Genomic DNA, 25,954 nt, shown 5'->3' on the forward strand with positions numbered 1-25,954 from the left:
TTAATGTAGTTGCGCTTTGCTTTATGTAGTTGCGATTTCCTTAATGTAGTTGCGCTTTGCTTTATGTAGTTGCGATTTCCTTAATGTAGTTGTGCTTTTAGATTTGTAGTTGCAGTTTGCACTTCAGGGCCACCGTAATAACAAGACCTGTGCAGGTGACAACTGAAACTATGATTGAAAAGCAGCATAAATAAGTAGAAACTTAGATTATCTGCCCACATTTTCAACAAAGTGTTATTTATTAAACTTAGATCATTGGAAATATTACCAAAATAATAAAAAAAACACACCATGTTTACCCATACACAGAAAACAAACTAACAAAAATGAATAAAAGCTATTCATCAGCTTTTGCACCGTCATATCGCCTCATCAAAATGACCTTGAAGTTTCTATTAAACACAGAATAAGCTTCAGCTTTTTTTTAACTCACTGACAAGCTTATTCCACAAATCAACACCTTTAATAGAAATAAATATTTTCATCATTGCTATTCTATAAGTGCCTTATACATGAATTTAAAAATATTATACTCTGTCAATTCATTCCGTTTTAATGTATTTAATGTAATAAATATCTAATTTGTGTGATCTCTGTATGCTCTTCCACTTATAACTGTAATGGATCCTTATTATTATTAAATCCTACTTCGTAATACATTGCTAAAAAACAAAACAAAATAAAAAACAGGAGGTTGTGGCCACAATTACATTCAAGTTTCCTGACCAGTTCCATTCTTGTCTAGTTTTGGTGCATTTGGACACTTTCAATCTGTTGCCATCTCTTTCTGTAGGAATGCAAACAGGAACTATCTATGAATAAATTATACTCAGAATCGAAATACATTGAGGTTGAAACTAAAAGATTGCTAGTATTTTTTTTTTTTTTTATCGGACAGGGTTTATGTCAGATTAAAGATGGAAAATCACACTAAGACACTTTTATTTCAAAATGAGCTTAACAATAGAAAAGGTGTGTTCATTTGTTGCTTCTTTCACTTAAAAGTGCTATATAATCATAACTTATAATATTTCTATAATTATATTTGTTAGATTCATCTGATTCTTCCTGAAGAGTTGTCAGATCCAAGTTTAGCAACTGTATCCGTGGCTTCGAATTGAGTTTTAGAGAGTTTTATGCTCTGGTCTGTATACTAGGAGGTTGTGGGAGGTTGATCGGTGAGTGATATGACAAGAACTTCAAATATCATAGTGAAAATCAGTACAAAAACCCTCTTTTACAGCCCCAACATCAGCAGTAGACTTTAATCAGACCTGCTGAAACTCACTCAAGTCAATGAAAAGCGAGCATGGAGGGGCTTTATGAGGTTATTATTTATTACTTTGCTCTCGTTATTAGATTATACAGCTGCTGCTTTTATTACGGCCTCTGATTGTATCCGTTATAACTATTGGTCTCATGTCGTCTCAAGGTTCATACAAGTCCAGATGTGAGGACTTTTGTGTGGATAACTGTAGAGCAAAACATAAATTAATAAATAAATAGATGAATAAATAAATGAATAAATAAGTAAAAGATCTACAGTAAGTACAGCGGGTCTAAAAGATCTTTTTATACCATACCTGGCACAGAGCTGCTCTCCTCGACAACAGCGACGGCAAACGATGAGAAAGACTGAGATGCTGATCAGCGTTCCTACCAGAAAGATGGAAAGGATCACCAGGAGAAGCACATAGCCATCCTGCTGCTCATTAGCTTCATGTTGGATCCCCTAAGGTTAATGGACAGAAAGACAAAAATAAATAAATAAAATTATACAATGTTTAATCAGTTACATAATATTCTCTGCATCTGTTTAAGATTCTTTGTTTTGGGAAATATTGCAACTTGTGAATCCTTGCAGTTAGTGTACGGTAAGTGTGTAAATCCCAGTTTTCTACTTGCTCTTTGTGGCTTACTATTGCTTCAGGACTGTTGGGGCATTTTTTATGCTCTGCTCTCTAAGTTCTGTAAACAGATTGTTCCCAGCGATTAGACAGATAAAATGTTAAAGGGGCTCTTCTGCTTGCAATTTCCACTATTTATAACATTGATGGTGCACATGGTGGAAAAAATATCTCATTCGGCACCCAAGAAATCACTAGAAAAGCCTGGAGCTTGATTTGTGTAACACTGTGAAAATCAGCTCCTGAAGTGAGCCACCCATTGTTCTCCTCTTTAAAGCCTATTTTGCAAGAGTTGTGTACTTGGCATTCTGAATCATGATGAGACTGCTTTTGAAATGTCTTTGCAATAACTGCAAAGACAGGGTTTCATATTATTGGGAGATGAAACTGTAAACCTCCCAATCTGTTGAGGGATGGCTTCTTTTTTGACACAGATGAATTCCTTAGTGGTGGTTCTACAGGTGGTTCTACGTCTGGTTTACAAGGGGAGTCTGGGAAGGATCAGTGTTTTTATCACAAGAGTGCATAGCAAAAGAATAAAAGAAAAAAAGTGGACAATAGCAAATTGTTTAATATATCCAGTAGACCACAAAGCCAATGTTGCAGATCTAGCCTGATCTAGCAGATGAATATTGGGATCCTATAGTAATGTCATGATCTTGGTGCTTATGGCTGGTCTAATTGCTCTCTCCATTCACCTTTCTAACTCTGCCCGGTTGCTCATTACAGCTCATCTGATCCACCTGCTCCTGCCTCTATTTAAAGTACTTGCATCCAGCTATCTTGGTCAGATTACCTTGTTCTCAGGGGCCAGTGTCTAAAAATGTATCCTGATTCTGTGCTGTTTTGCCTCCCAACTGCTGAACCTGCCTGTTCCCATCTGAGCGTTCTGCCTGAGCTGCCTGTGGACTCCTGGAGCCCTGAATAAGTCAGCTCCTGTTCTGATCTGTTTCCCTGACCTGGCTGGGACTCCACAGCAGATCCACAGCCCGCTTGTTTTTAAATAAATGCTTTGAATTATCTCACTCATCTGTTCTGTGACGTGACAAGTAATGTACCCGAAACTGAAAGTGACACTTCTAATAGTTCTAGATAACTATTAAAGCAACACTTGATGTAAAATATTCACATAGTTCAAAGAACCAGTAAGTTACGGACTCTTCCGTCTGTATATATCATCACAAACAATTAATTTAGTCTTATATCTTCAGTACAGGGGCTATAACAGCGGCAGAGACCAGTTCTTCAGGGAACCCCTTGTGGACTCCCTTTACCCCTTCTCCAAAATATCTATCCTCTTTGTCCAAGATCTGAACATCATATTAGTCAAAGGTGTTTCCTTTGCTCTTGAGGTGCAAGTGTACTGCTGAATCTTCCTCTGAGCTGCTAGCTCTTGGTAATTGGGGGGCTGCTATCCGCCTGATAACTTACAGTTCTTGAAACAGTTTGTGCTTCTTTCCAGTGAGTGCTGTAAATCTGTGTGTGGTTTCCAGTAGACCTCAATGCTGAGACTATAATCGTACTCAATGAGCACAGCAGTCTAGAAATGCCAAAAGGTTTTTCTTGATATTCTCTCTGGGAAACTTGATGTTTTCGTTTACTACTGCATTAATGCGGTTAGTAAGGGCCTAACTTCTTGGATTTCTGAGCCCACCAAAATTCAATGTTAAACTTAGAAAAACAATTTGTGTCGTTTTAAAAAGGATGCTGTTTTGAACTGTATCTATCATGTTACAGTAGATTTCATATAGCTAATTTTATATAATCGTGCAATTGCACACTTTCTAATAAAGGAAATTCAGAGAGACCAATCATCTTAATATAAATATATTTCTGGAGTGCAGGGGGGGGCACTGGCTGGAGTACCCAGAGTGATCCATGCATATAGAGAGACACCAGGCTGTGATTCAAACCTAGGATCTTGTTTCTTCAAGGCACTGACTATGATCCCTTAGAAATCTGATCCGTTTAATAGAACCCCCCACCCAACATCAAAGATAAACCACATCACCGGGTTTTACATGAATAACTTGTTTATTTTTATTCTGTATTTTCATTCTCTATTTGAATAACATGTTTCATCATTTGGTAAGGTACCCTCACTGGCCTAAACTTGGTATCAGTCAACAAACCTAGTTTCTCCACCTCAGGTTCATTGTTTAAAATTGTAAATGTCCTGGCTGGCAGGAATGGGAGTAAAGATGAAAGGAGTGCCGGGATTTGGAAAAGAAACAAGTCTTTATCATTAGTCAGTTCAACCCCTTATAGAAAAAGGTTTAGCTTTGAAATCCAAAAAAAAAAAAGTTAAAAACAAACCACTGGACTTTGTTTTCCAAGTCTGAAGACGTTTTGCTTCCCATTCAGAAAGCTTTCTCAATTCAAAATGTCTTGAGTAGCGCAGAGTAGCATTGAGCCTTGTTAGGGTTTAGAAAAATGCAAATTGAATCATAAACAGGTCCACCCCTTTGTAGTGGGGAGTCGTTAAGGACGGTGTTGGCTTGCAAGTGAAGCTGAAACTGGCCGATGCCTCCGTAATGAGGAGTTGTGAGGGTTGTTGTTGGCCTGGCTTAAAGGAGTGATGTTTTTTTGCACCTGCATGGCGATGAGGATTGAGGTGATAGTGGGAAGGATTCAACTCTAATGCTGCATCCAGTGGTTTGTTTTTAATCTTTTTTTTTATGACTATGACCTGTGGGGGGTTACTCTGGGAGAATGGAGTACTATGCACTTTAATAAGGGCTATTAGGTCTCTGTACGACCAGTGTCAGAGCCTGGTCAGCATTGCCGGCAGTAAGTCGGACTGGTTTCCGGTGAGGATTGAACTGCGCCAAGGTTGCCCTTTGTCACCCATTCATAACTTTTATGGATAGAATTTCTAGTCGCAGCCAAGGTGTTGAGGGGATCTATTCTGTTCGCAGATGATTGGGTTCTATTGGCTTCATCAGGGCGTGATCCACAGCTTTCGATGAAGCGGTCCACAGCAGAGTGTGAAGCGGCCTGGATGAGGATCAGTGCCTCCAAATCCAAGACCAAGGTCTTGAGCCGGAAAAGGGAGAGTGCATTCTCTGGGTTTGGGAGGATGTACTGCCCTAGTGGAGGAGTTTAAGTATCTTGGGTCTTGTTCACGAATGAGGGGGAAATGGAGCAGGAGATCGATAGGCGGATTGGTGCAGCGTCTGCTGTGAAGCGTGCACTATACCGGTCTGTTGTGGTGAAGGGAGAGCTGAGCCAAAAAGCAAAGCTCTTGATTTACAGGTTGATCTACGTTCCTACCCTCATCTATAGTCATGAGTTTTGGGTCATGACCAAAAGAACAAGATCCCAGATACAAGCGGCTGAAATGAGTTTTCTCTGTAGTGTGTCTTGGCTCTCCCTTAGAGATAGGGTGAGGAGCTCAGTTATCTGGGAGGACTCAGAGTAGAGCCGCTGCACCTCGATATCGAGAAGAGCCGGTTGAGATGGCTTGGGCATCTTGTTAGGATGCCTGCTGGTGAGGTGTTCCAGGCACGTCCCACCAGGAAGAGGCCCAGGGGGAGTCCCAGGACACGCTGGAGGGACTATGTTTCTTGGCTGGCCTGGGAGGGCCTTGGGATTCCCCTGGAGGAGCTGGCCCAAGTGGCTGGGGAGAGGGACATCTGGGCCCCCTGCTGCAGCTGCTGCCCCCGCGACCCGACCCCAGATAAGCGGAAGAAGATGGATGGATGGATTGACTATGACCTGGATAACTGAGAATCTTTACCAGCATTTAGTTTTGAGTAACAATTGTACAAAGCTGTCACTGTGAGCTACATGCGACAAAACACCTGCTCTGTTTAAAAAAAAAAACATTTTGCAGCATCTTAGAACATGACAAGGTGAGAGAGTCTGTGCTAGAGCAAAACTTTAAGATTCAGTTCCTTTACAGCAGACATATATGATCTGTAATAGCTGCACTGGATCAGACCTATGTGGAAAGCAGTGGCAATTTGGATTTTCTGTATCCACAAGTTAACATTAAGGACATTTTCTGGAAGAACTAAACTTGTGTTCTTACACTTTACCGAATTCAAACTTTATTTCATTTTTTTTTATCTCAGTAGCATTATAATCAATCCTGGCTGTTTGCTGCAAAGCAAGCTGGAAGGTGGAAAAAATGGAAGCTAATGGTTGTATTTTCTGCTCAAATTGTTCAAAATCATTTCCTTTGCATCGTGACCAGCTTCAACAATAGAGCCTAAATAAGGCTGCTTCCCCTTCACAGCGACACCATGCAGTGTAAAAGATTGATTCAAGCCCTCTGGTTGGTTGGCTCGCCTAAACCGAATCTATATGTAGAGCTGTCTGACTAATCAATGATCTCCAGGAACTATTCATATGTCAAAGGTGAACCTTAGTGATGGTGAAACTCTCTCAGGAAGAAAAACAGCTGAGGGGGTTATCCACACACAAACAGCACAGGTAAATGGTACTATCAATTCCCTTAGCAAAGGAATTCTCACACACACTTATCAGGACATTTTACAAACAGGGCATAGTAATTCCAGTTTAATCTTGAAATTGTTGAGGACTTTAATTATTCTTGTCAGGGGTTTGACTAAATAAGAGTTCCTGTGTTCTATTGAGGAGTGTGAAAAGATATGGAAATTGTTATTTTCTAAGTCATTCCAATTTCAATATCTGTATGAGTACAGTGAATAATTTAATGTTCATATCCAAATAAACCCATGATTTCATCGAGACACCACCAAATTTTTTTTTTTTTTTGTATTTTCTGTTTTTATACTAGTTCTGTAATTAGCATTTAAAAGAAATGTATAAAGCAATGATAAAGCGATGCATGGATACAAGGTTTTACCAAGATAAGAACTAATACTGGGTATTACAGCTTAAATATTCAGTCTCTCGTTTTTTTTCATACCAAATCCAATGGATCCCTGTTTTTCTCATGAAAAGTTTTATCTAGAAAAATAAAATTACATATATTGCTTCAAAAACTACATTTGTTTTCAGTCATCCCTTGTTGGTGGTGACCTCAATCAGGAGGTGAAATATTGTTATAAAATAATCATTATTTACAACATACAATTAGAGAATGTTTCCAGCTAGTGGTGTAACAAAGATAGTTAGTTTATAAGTTATAAGCACACATCTCAGGAAAAAAAAAGTAATGAACAAAGGAAGTCTAAGGAGTGGATTAGAGAAAATAAAAATTCAGATTATTTTAAAAAATGTACTTTAAAAAAAACAAAAACAAACATGATTTGTATGAAAAAAATAAAATAAATAACCTTCATAATTTCATACATTTAATAATTATTATTGTGGTTCCCGTGGCTTCAGAAAGCTAAAGTGACCATATAAGTAGCAGGTTGCTACTTAAATGATTAAAAGAAGACAATATCAATATGGCTTCCAGCTGATTAAAACAAAAAATCTGTTTCTAACTAAATTAAAATGTTTAAAAAAATAATCAAGAAAATATATTTGTATATTTATATTTGTATTGAAAATATATTTGCAGAAATGTAGGAACTATAGTCTCAGCACTACTGATTCAGGACTCTGTTTACATGAATTGCTGCATCAATGCAGCGCAGCATGGTAGGGATCAGACTGGGGCTCTGCTGGAGGCTGGAAAATACCATATTGCATTGGTGGCAGCTTACAGCTCATTTAACGTGTCGTGTTTGGTGTGTATAATATCCGGCTTGACGGTACCCCAACAGATTCACACTAAAATGTAGCTTAGGTCAGTGATAATATGGTCATCTAATAAGGTGAACTTTTGGCAACATAGAAAGCTGCCCAAGTCCTGGTAGAAATTTAAATCAGCATGAGGCTCATCCCCAGCATGAAGTGCACTGAAATTTAACAAGCTAATTTGAACCAATGGTTCTCCACTCTTCTTCCAGACTCTCAGACTAAAATGTTGAATTTCCTGTCATCTATAAATTGGACTTAAGACCTATGAACAACACTCCATGGTTCAATTTTAGCCAAGGCAAGGGGCTTCTGACATTAATCACAATTAGGGAATTCAAAAGTTGATTCAGCTGATTTGGCTTATTAAGCTGATTCCAGTTTAAATCCACTCTTTATAAATTTGAACTAAACCAAAGAAGAGCTTAGTTTAGCAATTAAGGCTGTGGTCTTTCTTCCATTACTCTTTCCATTAACATTACTGGATACTATACTCACTGCCAGCTTCAGTTTTCCCCGTGTTTATGCAAAAACATGTCCATAAAAAACATTTTGTATGGAAAATCAACATCTTTATAATTTTACATAATACTCTAAAATAATTTTAGGTTTTCGTCATCTATATAATCAGTACATAAGAATTGGAGAAATAGTAGCATAAAATCTACCTTTTTGAGTGCTACAAATTGTGAGTTTCAAGGGATTAAGAGGAATAATCCCACTTTTTAATGATATTTCCATTAAAACTGAGATGCAACTGCATAAACAGGATACCAGACAATCCTTTGAGCTCTATAAGAAATAACATAGCAAGTGTTAATGTCTACAACCCTTTGACGTCACTCTATAATTTCTCTGCAAAGGGAAATTAAAGCTGAGATTAGATCAGAGATTTAATTATACCAGGCCCAGGTCAGGATGTTCTCTATTAGCTAGTCAATCGACCAGAAGAGAATATGAGGGGAAAGTATGGCTCTGGTAGTGATCTGCTCACAACACACTCACACTCACACACACGTATGTATGCACATTAACAGGATGTTTGAGAACAAGGCAATGGTGAAAAAGCAGACTTACTGTTGAGTTTTCTGGTAGGATGTTCCAGACGGTAGACTCATTGCTCATGGTCCAAGCCAACTAGAGAGTCCCCCTGAGAGAAAAAACAAACACACCAATACACAGAGGAAGTGTCTGTTACTGGAGCAGTTTATCAAATCCAAGTCAGTCACCAAATGTGCTGTTTTATCCGAGGGAATAAATCCAGACATGTCAGCCCAAAGCAATCTAACAGAATGGAGTTCAGCCGCTCTTTAGGATGTAACTGGTTGGTATTAAGGCCAGGTGTTGCAGCAAGCAAAAAATTATCCTTGAAAAATAGATGAACATAGCAACAATAGACAGAAACGGGAAAATGTCTGATGCACAACTTTGGTCTGTAAATGAAAGCATTAACTCTGTGGTTGTAGATTATCACACAGTTTTGGATCATCCTGAAAACTGGATCAATTCCCCCATACATTTACACACAGAAGAACATTGGCTCTATTAACACCAATGCCTGTTATTTGCCTTTGGTTTTTAAATCACACCCATTAATACGACTGCTGCTGCATCAAACACCCACACATACACACACACACAAATAAAGCTACTCACCGAGTGAGGAAAAAGCAACATGCCAGCAGCATTCAGCTCTTCATGTCTGCCAACCAATCACCGCAGCACTCAACTTCAGCAACACAATCTTTAATCTGTTACCTAGCTCCCCCGCTGCAAGCCAACTGACTTCCATACACATCTATAGCAGCTAAGCAAGTAAACAGTTTCTGGAAAACACATTTAACTGGGATAGAAATGCTTTCCTTTGCTGTATTCTCCTGCACCACATCCTGCTTTCTGCCAGCCAAGTGATCTTACCCTTATGGAGGGCAGTGCGCAGCAGCAGCAGCAGCTCTGGATTTGTGTGTATGTGTGTGTGTCAGGCTGTAACTCAGGGCTCTCCTCCTCAGTTCCCTTGCTGCATCCTCAGCCCACCCAGCCGACCGAGCCAGAGCAGCAGTGCTTCCCCCTCAGGGCTGCCCCACTGGCCTTGGAGCAACAGGATGAAAGTGTTGCATGGCTGGCAACAGGCAAGAAGATATCAGAATTATTATTAATCCACTGTAGCTATGATTTGGGCATCTGCAGTCAACCAATATGATATAATCATTGTGATTTGTTTTTTTTTTTTTTAGATTTTGTTCTGATAAGATGGATGAGCGAAAATTGCAGAATCGCCCACTTCTCACTTGATCGGCACTAATCGTGAAAAGCTTATTAAATGCTGAAAAATCCCATTTTATTTCTATGGTACACATGCCTTAAATCGAAGTATATACAACTTTAAGTTCATCAGGTTACGCATATAGGAAGTATTCAAACATACTTTTCTATAATTTAGCAATACTGATTAAGATTTAGAGCATATTTGATGCAAATAGTTGAACAGCTTTATATTAAAAAATAGCTCTATCAAAAAACCTGAAGAAAATGTTTCTTTTGTTTTAAGAAAAAATAAGGAAAAACAAAAATTAGGAGGTCATTTAATTCTTGGAATATATATATGTATATATAAGTATATAGTTTGTTTTTCCAACAGCAGAGTACAATATGTGTAGGATCTTTATTTAAAGAAATATAAACTACTTCATTTTGTATTATATTATAGTATTTAAAATAAAAAGCTGTTTTAGAATAAAGGCGAGCAGTTCAATCTGTTCATTATAGAACTATTAGGATCCTCTGTGCTGATCTGTGTTGTAAACCCTGAAAATAGCTGTGCTGATGAGATGCCAAGGCAGATGGTGAGACACGGGTGTCCCAGCAATAGTGTATCTCATCACGCTTAAAATCTCAATTTCTACCAGCTGTATTACCGGTATCACACAGTGCATCTTCAGATTTGGTGTCATGTTTTAGTGCCAATTACCTCAGTTCCTCCAATAAAGTAAAAACATTAGGTTAGAAGGGGACAAAAAGACATAAAAACACACGATTTCTCCATGGAGAAACACAGATTGTGGTTTTTCAGAATTAGTATTATTTTTTTTTAATTGATGCAATCTAATCGGATGTGGAAAAGTGGAAAATGTATGAAAGTAGCAAGTTTCAAATATATCATCTTGATATTTCACAGGCTGCTTTGATTTTTATCTAAACGAAGGCAGGAGCTCAGTTCACGATCCTTCCTGTCCACACACACACACACCCACATATGCACCCCACCACCACCACCACCACCACCACACACACACACACACACACACACACACACACCCCTGTGTGGCAGCACTCACCTTCTCTACCAGCCTGGTCCATAAAGGAGGTGGATGGGCGAAGGAAGTGACACAAAAACCCTCCTCTGAGCGCTTTAATGTGATATTTCTTTAAAGCTAAAAGTATTTATGAATGAAACCCCGCCGTTTAGGACACGCCCACCGCCCCGTCAAAGGCGCACCACGTGACGTAGGGGGTGAGGTAAAGATGAAGGATGGAGGCTCTCTCAAATTATCCCCAAGCGCATCAGAGTTGGAACACGGCGAGGGGAAACCCTGAGTGGTTAAACTAAACGAAAAACCACGTTTGATCCTCTATAGTGCTGCAAATGTAGCTAATTTTCTTCCTTTTATTTTGTTTAAACATGTAAGCAAACCTCTCGCTCTATTTGGAACAATAAGGTAAACTTATGTTTTGTTTGAGTGTGTTTTTTTTTTTTATCATAAAAAATATATTTTTTAACTTTTTCCTACCCCATGTTTCTCAAATATATAAAGAATCTTTTGGCCCCATATTTTGTACTAACAATCAAATGATTTAAGCGCCATCTCCTGGTTATGAGGGGCTATAAATTCAAGAATCATTAAAATGTGACAATTAAGCATTGCTTATGTGCATTTCATTTTGTATGTAAAACAGACAAGAGGTGGTTTAATTGGGTTGTATGTATTTTTGCAAATTCCTACCTAAGTTCCCATCTGGACTTTGACTAGGTCTTTCTAGCCAAATATGTTTCGATCTACATCTAACTTTAATTCTTACTTTATGGGTAGAATTATACATTTTCTGGCCTCTGACATGTTTTCCCTGAGAACTGCCTTCAGTGTATGCGTTCCTGCAGAATACCGCGGCCTCCATTGTATGTTGCCATCTAGATTGTATTTTCAGAGTGATGATGAGAACTAGCATTTTGAATGCAGGCAAAGAGTTAATGATCTGAGCAAACACCTTGTTCCATGTCTTTCCTGAGTGGCTTTTGAAAAGGTTTTCATTCAAGAAAGAAAGAGACAAGGAAACATTTTGGTCCTTTGTTTAGGCTGTCACTGTAGATGGACAACCCAATCAAGTCACAACTGTACTTTATCCATTTTGTGCCCCTTCAAACATCCAAAGCAAATAATCATATCTCTGTTTAACGCTGCTACATGCTTAGGCTGCTGGAAGACATAGGGAACACTTTTTCTTACTCGCTACATTCTGCTTCTGTTCTCCAACGTTGCATTATTTTCTTCATAAAAATTTTAAACGTATGTTCAATCTGTTTTTTTTTTTTATTATAGTAGCTACACCTGGTTTGGTGTTCTGTTTGGATATGACAACATCCTGGAGGAAGGCATCAGCTGTAGATGAAAGATTTTGACCTGGTTTTTATTGTTTTTGTCCTGTTTCTCTCGTGTACCTAGTTATGGCTCTGCTTTTATTGTGACTAACTTTATGAGCTCTGTTTAATCCTGATGATTTTTTTTTATAATTAAAGATTCTGTGAGCAGATAGATAAATACTCAGTTCTGTGCAAATTCTAATATTTAAAAGACTGAAATTAAAGAAATGTATCATTTTGAATTTAAAGACAGGAACTCAACAGAATGTCTGTGTGTGTGTGTGTGTGTGTGTGTGTGTGTGTGTGTTTTTTTTGGTAAAACAAAACAATGCAACTACACCAACTAATAATAAAAACAACAATAAGGCCAATTATAATGGTAATAACATTAATAATGAAATCCTAAATAAGTCATAGATTATATGAAGACAATACATAATATACAACATAATTTCCACATTTTTCATATAAATGAAATAGCAGACAAGATAGCTAAAAAGGCTTTAGGAAAGCAGAATATAGATCAGATTCCATTAGGGAAAGGTAAATCAATAATTAAAAAGAAAGAAACAGAAGTATGGCAAAATAAAATATGGGATGAAGATGAGAGAGGAAGAAGATTATATAGGGTATTGTTCAAAATTGTGGAGAAAGAAGCAGAAGGAAAGAGATAATTTATACTAGATTGAGAACTGGACATACCTACTTGAATGAGTTTTTGTTTGTACAAGGGAAGAGAAATAATGATTTATGTGAGTTGTGTTAGAAAAAAAAATGTGGATCATGTTTTGATGGATTGCATTAAATATGCAACTGAAAGAGAGAGGAGGAGGAAAGTAATTATGGAAAAAGGGAGAGAATTGAGTATTAAAGGAATTTTAAGGACAGATGGAGATATGGGGGAAATTTTGGTTATTAATAAAGCATTGTTTTTATTTTTACATAACACAAAAATAAAAAATAGAATATTGTAGGTGGAACTATAGAGCTACACACTAATGTACAGTAGATGACGGTATGCACCTATAAGTGGTTTGCAATCCGCCAATCTAACGAAGAAGAAGTAGAAGAAGAAGGAGACATTTTTCATAAAACTACGCTACCCAATATCCTTTGCGCAAGCGCAAAGGCTGACGGGTAACTCCCAACGTCCTTGTCCTACCATCACCAGTAAGGCGACTGCCTCCACGCTCGGCCGGGGATTTTTTGTCATTCACTTGTACCTAGGTAAAATAAAAACTTCCCGACATGATGGCAGCCAGGTTTCTTCGCCGAGCTCTGCCTGCTTTGAGGCATGCTCGCTCCTACGCTGAGGCCGCCGCCGGTGCCCCGCAAATGTCCTTCACTTTTGCCTCTCCGACACAGGTACTGGCTTTAAGCAGTAGCGAGGTTTGAGGCCTAGCTTAGCCAGTCTGCTAACTATGTTTTTTTTTATTATTAAAAAGCATTCATACCTTCTAATAAAACATATATTTATTAAGTTGATATGCAGATTTGAGCCATACAACGAGCTTGTTTTAATTGTAAGGTATATAGTTACTGTCAAAAAGCACAGTTAAATCCAAGTTATAATATGAAGGGGCTAGCTTTGATGGCTAACCTGTCATTCAGGCTCTTCAGTTCTTTATCATTTGTCTTTAATCGGTATCAATTGCTCTAATATATGTTTACTTGATGGTGGAGTTAAATGATCTTTGGGTAACGATTGTTGATAAAACTGAAATTGAGCAAAACCTGTGCAGCTGTAAACTGTAACCTTGGAATAAATGTAAACAGTTTTTTTTCCTCACAGATCTGAATCTACTTTTTAAATAACCACATTTATATGATTAAATTATATGATTTAAAACGGTCCTTTTCATTGTGGTTTTACTAAATTCTGCAGTATTTCATTAATCCAACTGGGCTGTAGCTTGATTCCTTACATTTTTATATAATTATTTGGGATAGTGTTTGGATTTCCTCGTGTTAAGTCTGCTTTAAATCTCTGTTAAGTCTTTATTCCATTAACCTGCTCTACAGCGACTGTTGATTTTTTTTGATTAATCGATTAATAACCAGATATCCAAAGGTTCCTTAAAGCGAAATTGCTAAATTAAACTGAAAATTTTACTTGAGGAGCTCTGGATAGAGAATATTGACATGTAAAAAAGATTTATATTAAAATGCAAAATATTAATTTTTTTTTTTTTTTTAACAATTCTGTTGTAATTACTGCTCTGAATGGGTTGCTCTGGCAGCTAAAGGCATGTTTTACAGTCTCTATACTCCAATTAATGATTAATCGATTACTAAATTAGTTGACGATTATTTCAATAGTTGATTAATCACGATATATTGTTTCAGCCCTAATGGCAACCCCAGAAAAAAGGAGAAATACATTTGCATTGTAGTAACAGCCTTAAATAAAATGCATCGAAATTTAAGTAAAAATTTACTTCAAAAATGAGGGAATCCTATATAACATAAGCACCTGCAAGCTAATAATTTGCTTCTACCTTTTTTAAATTATGCTGCAACTTTCGGTTTTAGAGGCTGCATTCTATAAGGACCCATCTCTATCTGGACTGGGTCCTTCTAGGTTTATGAAAATAAGGAGGCCGGAAGAGTTTTGGCTATGGATTCAAACAGGTCCAGGTTCTCCATCCTCCACCACCCATAAACTCTGTCCCCTAGCAGCAATGACAGTTGACACACAAAGCAGGCAAAGAATAGAAATCGAAATTTTCACCATTGTTCTGTGTGACAATTGCATTTTTGAGGAGCTTCAGCAGCAGTACCGTCATCATGAATATCAGATTGATGCTCTGTTAGAAAACCTAGAACGCGTCCTTAGAAGACCAGATTCGAAGGCTGATGACGTCATAGCGACGAGGTCTGGTCGGATTCCAAGACTCCTCGTTATGCGGTCTTAAAATGCGTCCTCCTTTTTGCCCGATTTGAAGGACGGGTCCGATGTATCCTCGCTATCCTTGGATATCCCAGGATTCATTGCGAGACCAAGCAAGCCGTGATCAGAGGTAAGGTTACTTGGCGCCGAACAGTGGTGAAAATTGGAAGTTCAGTTTAATATAATACAAATCTGTGAATAGTTCCGTCTGAAATGAATAAAAATATTTGTTTTAAATGGTTATTGAGTCAGATATGCGGCGGTAATGTTTGGTTTATCTAAAGGTTTTTATCTGTTACTGTGTAAATGTGTTTGCAGATATATTAGAATCTGTCCTTAAATTATAGCCAGAGTGGGGACTATAAATCTGATAGGATTTTTATCTTTTTATTGCTGTTTTGCACAATATGCTTAACTAAGTATTTTTTGTTGTTGAATATTAGAAATTTTGCAGATATATTTTTTATACATACATTGTTTAGATTTAATTCTGTCTTTCTACCCCTTTTGTAGAATAGAATAGAAAATCCCTTTATTGTCCCACAGTGGGCAAATTTACAGCAGCAGAAAGATGATTGAAAATGGTCACACAATAGAATAAAGAATAACATAATAGGGAAGAGTTAAAATATAAACAATATAATTCTGTAAAGTGTTTTAACAATATAAAACTGGAGAATAAATAACCAATATGCAGCTATGGACATTTTTACAGTAATGGATATTTGAAAATAGCAGCAACATCAGAGATGTGCAAAATGAAAACAGCAGGTTATTTAACTGACTAAGGTTTCTATCATTACATTTGATTTTATTTGTTCCTGCTCCCGGTGGTTGGAACCTTTATTCCACTCTTGATTCTTGTTAATGTAGTCTTTGTTCACTTTACAATAAAACTAAATAAATAAAAATACAGTTTTGAAAACTTAGGTTTTCATTCTTTTCCTGCTTTGTGTGTCAACTTTCACGATTGCTAAGCAACAGAGCATACGGCGGTAAAACCCGCCGAAGGGTAGACCTATTCGGATTCACAGCCAGAACTCTTCCGGTCTCCTTATTTTCAAGGACTTCGAAGGATCCAGTCTAGGTAGACCGCGTCCTTGGAGGATGCTGCCCAGGTTTTCGAACAGAGCCTTATAGTCCCCACACCTCAGAGATATTGGAATCTGTGCTTAAATGTCAGCTAAACCCATTTGCACTGGACTGATAAAACTTTTCAATAAACTAAACATTACCTGTCACATATCTGACTCAATAACCATTTAAAACAATTGTCATTGATTTCAGATGGAACAATTCACATACTTGTATTATATTAAACTGCATTTACAATATGCACCCCTGTTCGGCACCAAGCACTTTTTCCTCTGAGAGAGGAGCAGCCGGCTTGTTTGAACTTTCAATGAACCACAGGATACCCACGGATATCTAGGATACAGCGGACCTGTTCTTCAAAAAGAGCAAAAAAAGGCTGCATTTGTCGGCCGCATAACATTTCAATCCTAAATAAAAGCCACCACACCTTTTTAAAATGAATAAAAACCAATATGTTAAAATAATATAAGCATTTGCATATAGCATACAGTTTATTTGTGCACTTGTTCTAATCAAAACCAGAGTTCATAATAAATTTAGATATCAAATATTAAAATATGGTTTTAATACAAAAAAAAAACAACAACACTGTTTTCCTTGTTGAGAAGCTGGCTATTGTATGAAGCCACGTGTGACAGCAGTATGCTGCACTGCTTTCGGTAGTGAAGGACGAACTAACCGGTCCATAGTTGCCAATCTATCAACTTTGTCGTCATATTTTGCTTTGTGTTAAACCAAAACAGAAAATGGCCAACAAAGGGTAAGCATGGCAGGCAGAGTAAGGGTGAAATATCTTGACCATGTTTTAGAGATGGTGTACAGGAGTGATTCCCAACCAGTGGTATGCATACCCCTAGTGGTCCGCGAGTGCATTTCAAGCGGTACATAAAAATATTGTTTTTCTTAGGTAGTAAAATACAATAGGGCTGCGATCTGTTCTGCATTGTTAGGATCCAATTGAAAAATTAAACAAGCTTTTATCAACCAAAAAGTATGTTTTTGTTATATGTTCGAGTTCACCTTCAGCTGTGATTGATCAAAACCAAGCAGAGGAAGAGACTGGATGTAGAGAACAGCCTGGTATCAGCTGTTTTCCACACTGAGCTATCAGGGCAGCTCAGGTGTCTTGATGAAAACAAAGTAAAAATTCCTAACTATATTTTTGTTTTGTATTTTGTTCCCAATTCATCAAGTTTTAATGTAATTATAAGAAAGTTACTCAGAGGAGCGCCAGCTTTAAGAATACAGGTTTATAATATATGTATTTATTTCGATTTCTTACTAACTGCCAGGCTTATGATGTTTTTTTTTTTATTTGAAATGGAAAGAATAAAATGACTAAGAATTAAATGCTCAGGTTAAAATATTTTGTAAAATAGTCTTTATTTTATAATAATTTATTGTATGTTCCACTTTGGGAGGATCATAGATACTTTTGACTGAGGGGGTACTTGCATGGTAAGACAAAATGCCAAAAGGGGCACACAAGTCAAAAAAGGTTGGGAAACACTGGTGTTCTAAAGAAGAATAGTGTAAAATCCTACAATCTTGAACTAGAGTTGCCAATACAGTAATGATAAATGCTAGAAACAAAGAAATGTAAATAACTGTATGTTGTCTGTGTTTTTTATTTTTTTTTCCCCCCAGGTGTTCTTCAAAGAGGCCAGTGTTAAACAGGTCGATGTCCCCACACTCACCGGTGCGTTTGGTATCCTCCCGGCCCATGTACCCACCCTGCAGGTGCTCAGGCCCGGTGTCGTCACCGTGTTTAATGATGACGGCTCCTCTACCAAATACTTTGGTAAGATCTTAAACTGCTGTATGACACAAGAACTGTCAGCTGAATTATGCGCTTCTATATCGGGGTTGCATATTTTGGAAAAGTATAACATTTGATTAAAGTGTGAGTAACTTACATAGCAGTTTATATGCATAAAGCCTAACGTGTTTCATATTTAAAGTCTGACTATAGTTAAAGTTGTATCCTCTATAATGGTAATCTTTCTTCATAAAAATATTTCTTTGTACTTAAATAATTAATTAGTAGTTAAATATTTCTTAAATTATTTATTTTAAGAATGATTTAAGTACTGCTTGGATAATTCAGTTTCATAAACTTAAATAATTTAGTTACTTATAATTCAATTTCATCAATCAATTTCCTATTCCAGACATTTGCCCCCACCTTGCTCTGACTATTACAAACACTCTGAATTGTCTTACTGCAAAAATAAGCTATAGTATACCAATAAGCTTGCCTGTTTCTGCAGCGCCATCTACTGTTTAACTTTAGATCTACATTAACTAAGCAGTTAATCAGCAATATTTATAGCAAAAACTAGCAGAAATTAAATGACAAAACATGCTTACCTGTGTTGGACAGACCTCTGACACTAACAAGTTTGGCTACTCTAAGTTCAATACTGCAGGTATTAAAAAGGAAGATTGTGTAAGGTCAAAGATTAATTAAACCATTCAGAGATTCTGTTTATATGTACAATACATAATATGAGTCATATTGGGAATCTGATCACTGTCAGAAAACATGTTTTGGACCATTTCAGACCCAATCGCAAAGCAGGACTTGTTGCTGAGAGAGGGCTAGATGCAGGTGGTGATACCAGCTAAAGTGACAGAGATGTCAAGAAAACATCCTCTTTAGCTACCATTTTAGATAAACAAAATATTTCCTTTATTAAACTTTACCCTTACCTCTGGCCAAGTACAATAGTCTCCTTCCTCTACTGGTTCATTTGAGAACAGAACATGCTGAATTACAAAAAGAAAGGTTGGTACAATTAAATACGTTCTGATACTGCACACTTTATCAGAATGTTTTTCTTGTTTCTTTTTTTTAAATACCCAGGTTATCTACTTAAATCTAAAACCCTTTTTGGCCTGCCATCCCTGGAAAGGTTCCACTCTCCTCCAGGTTTTCTGCCTTTATTCCCCTTGTGGAGGATTCTCAGCATTAGAAATGTTCATTACTCTTTTCCAGAAAGATGGTTGTCAATAACGCCAAACTAGAAGTATGATGAGCATTGCAAAAACCTTTTCAGAGCATGGTGTCTCTTCACTATATAACTGTAAACTGCATCAGGAATTATACATTTATGTATTCTTATGGGGGGGAAAAAAATCCTATTTTTGTGTCTGTTTGCAGTGAGCAGTGGGTCAGTGACAGTCAATGCTGATTCATCAGTACAGCTGCTTGCTGAGGAGGCTGTTCCCCTCGACCAGCTGGACGTTGCAGTAAGTATAAGCTTTGCCATAATGCTTAATATGATAACTGAATACCTTCATTTTATTCCAGTCTGGTGGCATATATTATCTAAAGCTTTCTTATCCTTTATGGCAAATTTTCTTTTGTTTCTCTATTTCTTTACATTAAGAAAATGTATTGATGGCTAATTTTATTATTTCACTTTGACTTTAATCTGCTTTGCTCTCATTCAGTCTTTTCTTGTTATTAATATAAAGTTAACTGATGAAAGATAATGGTTGAATGGTCAAATCTCAATGTTTTAATCCATACATTTTTCATTGAATTAATAACTACTAGTCTTATCAAGGAAGCTGCAACACATTTTTCAGATGCTCAATTTTTGTTGCTTTCACTTATTAAAACAAATTAAACGAATAAGTTAATGGTCCCTAGATCTCAAATTGGAAGAAGGCTTTAAAAAAAAAAAAAAAGATAAATCCTGTTTGGCTTGGTGTTATTTAAAACATTTTTATTATGTGTAAAGGATTCAGTCTAGGCTACACAGTTTGATTTGCTCTAAAAATATAATAAAAACTTTTTCTGAAAGGTTTTCTCACCCAGGAGTCTCCGATCATGTGCACTCTGCTCTTAAAGGACATTTTTGTTTAAACTTATTATATTATTATAAATATTGTGACTTGTGTTTCTGGTGCTGTGGATAAGCTCAGCACTACTATGCTGTTTACTTTTTGGAAGTACGCTACCTGAATAAAGCCAGACTTGCACTGTCCTATTTTTTTTATTTTTTTTGCCCTTTTCGGGGCAATTTTCCAGTCGTGCGAGAATTTTCTGATCGGCCCGATTTTCAGCCTGATTGAGCGTTGTGTAGTGTACAGGGGGTAATGAGGGGCGATCAGCCTCTCACGACCACCTCCCAATAAGGATTTGTGAGGTTGGGAGAAAATCAAACATGTTTGGTTTTCAGTCCACCATTGTGGGCAAATCGCTCAGTGGGCAAACAAGGATTCTTCTTCTTCTTCCGCTTCTCAGATGAAAACTCAGAAGCATGGTGGGGGTGCGAGTGAAATGGAGTTCTTTCTGTAAACGTGAAAGACCGTAGTAGCCACGTTTGCGTTACGGTTAACCCTGCGGTTACGTCGCACAGTGTGAGCTGTAGCTCCGTGCAGCGATTGAAAACATCGTAGTCTATGCCCGGCTTAACCGGCTCCAAATGAAGTACTTGTGCATTTGTGTCTGGGAAAGACCCAGATGTTTAGATAGTTTAATATTCAGTTACTCCTTCATCAAAGGTTCTGAGCAATATTGAAGTTCGGTATCATGCCGACATTTTAAGATTCAAAAACAAACAGTTTAGTCGAAAATAAAACTCATTTCTGGCCTACTTTACAAAGTCGCATATTTTAGTATCACAGACATTAATGCAACAAATTAGGGCTGGACAATGAATATAATTGCAATTTAACAAAAACACAATTTCCAAATCGCAGATGCACTTAATTTTATTTAACAAGAGTAAGACGTTAACTTTTCACCCCAGCTGTTTGAGTGGCAGTAAAATACTTGAAGTTGATTTTTCCCCACACAGAAAGCTAGCCGGAGTTGCAGTTCGATCCATGCATGCAAGTTTTCAGTCACAATGATTTCATTTTTCAAAGATGGCAGGGAGGGAGGGAGCACTTGTTGATGGCATTAAGAATATTTCTAAGAGCATTAAAAGACCATTAAAATACTTACACATTCCTGTATAAACCCTGCTGCAATCAGTCTCTCAATACTGCTATTAACTCAGTTTTAACTAAAATTGCGACAATCCCCACAGTTCATGAGGCTCCAGGTGAACATGTCACCACCTACTGGTGTAAAGCAGAACTACAGTTAGTAATAAAGTAATAAATTTTTTTTGCAAACTTTTTTCGTTTTTCCCCTTTTAAGTGCCTTTGAAATTGTTAGTGTGTATAATAAAATCTTTTGTAATTTTTTTTAAGTGCAAAATTTCTTAGAACAATCATTTTAGGTGCACAGTTTTTCTGCAATTTTAGTGAAAGTGAAACAGTGAATGTGTTTGTGCAAATTGGGCAATGATGAGCAAAATGAAAGGTGTTAGTTATATTTATTCAAACATAATAGTTTGTCCACATTTTTTGGTTTTATTCAGTCGGAAGTTGTGTTCAACCAGTTTTTTGGCTAAACCGACCTAATTTGGCAGCGTTTTTACCCAATCTATATTATTACTAGGGCAAACGAATGCAAATTAGTCTCATTAGCCAAAATAATTAAGTTTAATCGCAACTTTCAAAAGTCAAAGACAGGTTTTGAACAATCAATCTCTTAAGGTGAGAGCCTGTGTCTTCCAGATGGCGCCATTAATATGGATAACCATGGAACGGAGAAAATACTCCTTAATCCTAACTGTGTCCGGTGGCTTGCTCAGATTTTGATCATTACATTGTTTGTTCTCACCAAAATAATTTTAAACAACTAGATTGGTTGGAAAAACAACCAATCTATTCTTAGAATCTATCCAAACTCTATCCAGCTGACAGCAGCTCTCCTCCAAACTCCCACATCTTGACTGACTACTGAGGCTGTTTAGAAGCCTGTCAAAATTCTTGCGCTTTCTGAACCACTTCCCGAAGCGGTCACGTGGTATCACGGTAGCGAGGCCTCGGACGTCATCAATTTTGGCCCCTCCTCTAAACGAATCACGCCTCAACGCGCGCTTCGGGGAAACACCCCCTCCATTCCTCGGCTCATCTCATAACATCACTAGTACTAGCTGTCACGTCACCCAATCAGCTCCAAGTATTGTACTAAACATCCCTCCTTTTCACAGATAGACTGAATAGCAGCCATCCCAGATTGATAACAGAACTCCACTGAGTTCTACGCATTTAAATCTGGCTGCTGCCAGGTTATCAAACTCCAGGAATAACTGGAAATCTCTGTCGTCCACAAAGGCTTAATTTGTACATCTTATGATATAATGAGATGATAATGTTATTGTTGATAAACATTTTCAATCTTGACTTTGATCGTGAGACTTCAGCCAACTCCTAAAATCCGACCCCTAAGTAGACGCTTTACATTGACAGGTGATTGGTGACAATCCTGTTGCTCCGTCACTGTGACTTAATGTTTCATTTAGATGCAAACATTTCTAAACAGTCCAAATTTCTTCTAACCAAGGAAAATGGCTCTCTTTCAGCCAGCTGACCAGCAATTACACTTACACGAACCATTCTGGTACTATTTGGGGTTATTCTTAACAGAACCTTCGTCTCTATAGCACCTGGCCTTCGGGAAAAATTGAGACATATTTTGTAAACCACAAGCATCCATCTAAATCTGGGCGTGTTTGACGTGAAGATTTGTAGCCAACAGGAAGTGAAGTGCCTGAGCTTGCACGGAGTAGGGAGGGTCTGTCCTAGAACAGTGGGTCGTTATTTGTTCACTGTCACTTCCTTCTGTATTTGTGACTGTTGAAACTGTGTTAACATTCAATGTTTAATTAGGTTTCAAAAACCTCCATAAACCTCATGTTGTCTGTCCTTTAGGCGCTGTGCTTTTTCACATTTATTCTTTTTGTATTAATATGATGCTGTGTGTTGGAGGAGGAGGAGGCTTGCAGCTCTGGGGCTGATGTCATGCTTTATCAGTTCAAAGTGTCAAAGCTGCCGTCTTCCATTTAAAGTACACGTCTATTGATTTAGTCACAAACTAAAAGGAGATTTTTTCTTTTAATGTTTTAATTTTCTAGGCTATTTTAAACGATAGTAATTGGCTCAATTTCCCTCCAACTCTGATTAGTGCGTATGGTTAGCTTTTCCAACTTCATGATCATCCATCTGACCTGTCTGGAGGTGAAAGCTAGATTAAATGTCGGCCATGATAATGATGGGCTTTGTTATTATCCCCTCATCATAGAGCTGTCTGTCTCTCGCTTTGGGCAGTGCTGCGGCCTGTCAGCTTGACTCTGTCGCAGTAAATGAGTTATTTTTTTTTTTTCCCCTTCCTCGTTGTCTTTCACTCCATAGTAACAATGCACATGGGCCCACACTGTTAATAAGACGGGAAAGGTCAGTCACTGTCGAGTTATAGCAGATGTGCCAAGTCCCTACTGGGAGACCTTTAACTTCCAGCTATGTTTGGCATTTCTCGTTTCTAATCGCGACTGTGACAAATGGAGCTTTCAGAGCAAAGAGACAGTGGGGATTTTCTCCGCTCGTCTTTGTCTTCTTGCTCAGCCTGGCTATTTCAACTCAGACGTCTTGGTTGGGGGATACGGGGATTCTGAACAGGCTGGAAATGTAAGGGATTTGAAGCGTTTTCCCAGTTACAGATGGTGCTGGGAAAAAGAATTGAGAAGGGAAGAAAAATGTCATGTTTATTCCTTTTTCAAATGTAAAAAATATTGGATACATATGTTTAACAATTTAGCATCCACCCATTTGTTCATCATACATCTGTCTACCCATCCTGTCTGAATTGTTTTAGTGTTGTCTAAATCCATCAAACTTTCATCAATCTGTCCATCAATCAATTTACATCCATACAATGTTTTTTCTGCCATCAGTTTAACTCTCCATCCATTAATGCATCCTATTTTCCATCAAAGCAGTTCATAGTTTTTTGCTATGTAAAACCTAACCTTTATAGAAATGTATTTAAACTCTGTGTTCATAATTTTTATTTATTCGGTAAAAAGGGACCATAATAAAAGGAGCCTTGTCTTTAACTTGATCACCTTTTTTTGGTTTGGAAAAAACTTCCTGAAGCTGCAGGAAAATATGTATTTATTAATTTAGAAACACGGTCCAGATTAAAATGTTTCCCATCTTCATCCTTTATTCCCTGTTCCCTTTCAGGCAGCTAAGGCCAACCTGGAAAAAGCCCAGTCCGAGCTGGCTGGCACGGCTGATGAGGCAGCAAGGGCAGAAGTTCAGATCAGCATAGAAGCCAACGAGGCCATTGTCAAGGCTCTGGAGTAAACCTGTGGTACGACCTCTCAGCTCCTTCACCTGCTACTAATAAACAAACGACAACAAAAAAAACCTTGTATTTATTTTTTCCTTTTTATTTCAGATAATCTGTCACTTTGATGAAAATCAACTGTCCTCTTGGGATTTCCGACCCGTCAATGTCCAGAAAATACCATTCTTTCTTTGTACAGTGGATGAAGTTAACAATAAATTTATTTGGAATTACTCTGTTGTGATTTCATTATTTAACGTGCCATATTTTATTGCCTAAAGTGCACTGTTGTATCAGAATGACTCCCGTTCATTTTTAAGTATGTTAACTCATGTTTATATTCACTCACAATTCGGTTTAACAAAGTAGTGTTCTTGACAGCAGCAGCTGCTACCACTTGATGGCAGCAGAGAGTAGTACAACTGTATATCTAAGTCGACCTATTTTTTTATTTATATCTATATATATTGTTCTTGGCAAATCATTTCAGAGAAAGATACCTCACAGAATTTATCATAGTATTGCTTCTCCCTACCTTCAGTGAGTCTCAAAAGCTTGGGCGGTTTCCCATTTTACAGCTGCTGTTTGGTCAAATCCTTGTCACTTACCGTAGTAGGAGAATTTGTGGGTTAGTACTACTTGGAATCCTGTGTCTCAGTAAATAGTGTTGGCTGAGCCAATCGAAAATACGTGATGACCTTCAGGTATTTGTTATAAGGCAAGAAAATGACTCCACTGTCTGTTCTGTAGAAGTCAGGATCTGTTTAGTAACCACAGGATTCACTCTCATTCTGTGGCTGTGACCTCATTCACGTGCCCAACTGATGCTACTACAGCATGAACTACCCTATCTTAAAGCTAGGCACCCATAAAATGGAGGAAATATTTTTTATTTTAGCATAATTTACTAATGTTCTCTCAGCCTCCAACATTTCCTCAGAAAAACTGTTTATAATACGTAGAATAAATCAGATTATATCTATTTTGTTATGGATTTTATTTAGATAGGTCAGTAAAGGAGGCTTAACCCCAAAAAACATTTTCCACTGCAACATATCCAAATAAAACGTAAAAGGTAACACAATTTAAATAATGCAACTCTTGCAAACCGCTGTGGAGTGTTCTTGCTGTCTAAATGATCTCAGATGACTCACTTTACAGTCATTTTCATTCTGTAAACGTGAGGCGCAGAAGGCAGCTCTAGTATGCACCGTTGAATTTGGATGAAAAAGCAGCGGTCACTTTTCACATCCTTTTCTCTGTTCTTCTTTCTAATCTGTCATCAAAACCATGTTCCAACTACAAAAAAAAAATTTCTGAAGTGCAAACTCATACTCGCTTATCAGTTTTCCAGAGAGTATGAACACGCATTATTTCAGGGAATAGCAGCTGATTTCTTAGTTTAGAGGAAACTACTGGCAATTTGGATTCATTATAAGGGATGTTGGACCAAAACTTTTTTTGAGGAGTTCTCACTAAAAAGGCAAGCAAAGAAAAAAGTGTTTTCCAAAAGAACAACCTGCTGTCTCGCTTTGCTGCTGGATGTTTGC

General features: G+C 37.6%; 2 protein-coding genes across 4 annotated transcripts in view; one reads left to right on the top strand and one right to left on the bottom strand.

The window, feature by feature from the left end:
- Positions 1-11,050, bottom strand: part of LOC107095477 (protein Dos-like) — a 30,301-nt gene extending 19,251 nt beyond the window's left edge. The window contains exons 1-4 of one of the 3 annotated variants that reach the window (XM_015391592.1): positions 10,922-11,019; positions 9,504-9,705; positions 8,664-8,736; positions 1,584-1,732 (exon numbers count right to left, since the gene is read on the bottom strand). In XM_015391592.1, the coding sequence (XP_015247078.1) occupies positions 1,584-1,732; positions 8,664-8,711 (197 nt within the window). In that variant the 5' untranslated portion in view covers positions 8,712-8,736; positions 9,504-9,705; positions 10,922-11,019. The other 2 variants (XM_015391591.1, XM_015391593.1) reach the window with 2 other exon arrangements.
- Positions 11,051-13,335: 2,285 nt separating this feature from the next.
- Positions 13,336-24,638, top strand: atp5d (ATP synthase, H+ transporting, mitochondrial F1 complex, delta subunit). Its single transcript, XM_015391580.1, has 5 exons — positions 13,336-13,587; positions 17,855-18,008; positions 19,371-19,459; positions 24,299-24,428; positions 24,516-24,638. The coding sequence occupies exons 1-4, from the start codon at positions 13,471-13,473 to the stop codon at positions 24,419-24,421; spliced, it is 483 nt and encodes a 160-aa protein (XP_015247066.1). The 5' UTR covers positions 13,336-13,470; the 3' UTR covers positions 24,422-24,428; positions 24,516-24,638.
- The last annotated feature ends 1,316 nt before the right edge of the window (positions 24,639-25,954 follow it).

The sequence above is a fragment of the Cyprinodon variegatus genome, unplaced genomic scaffold (assembly GCF_000732505.1).
Source record: "Cyprinodon variegatus isolate N-32 unplaced genomic scaffold, C_variegatus-1.0 Scaffold550, whole genome shotgun sequence".
In the NCBI taxonomy this organism is placed as follows: domain Eukaryota; kingdom Metazoa; phylum Chordata; class Actinopteri; order Cyprinodontiformes; family Cyprinodontidae; genus Cyprinodon; species Cyprinodon variegatus.

Bases quoted from the DNA above. Each gene is read 5' to 3' on its own strand.
- atp5d (XM_015391580.1), top strand. From the start codon at position 13,471: ATGATGGCAGCCAGGTTTCTTCGCCGAGCTCTGCCTGCTTTGAGGCAT. The intron at 13,588-17,854 runs GTACTGGCTTTA...TTTTCCCCCCAG, and splicing joins CTTTTGCCTCTCCGACACAG to GTGTTCTTCAAAGAGGCCAG. The intron at 18,009-19,370 runs GTAAGATCTTAA...GTCTGTTTGCAG, and splicing joins CTCCTCTACCAAATACTTTG to TGAGCAGTGGGTCAGTGACA.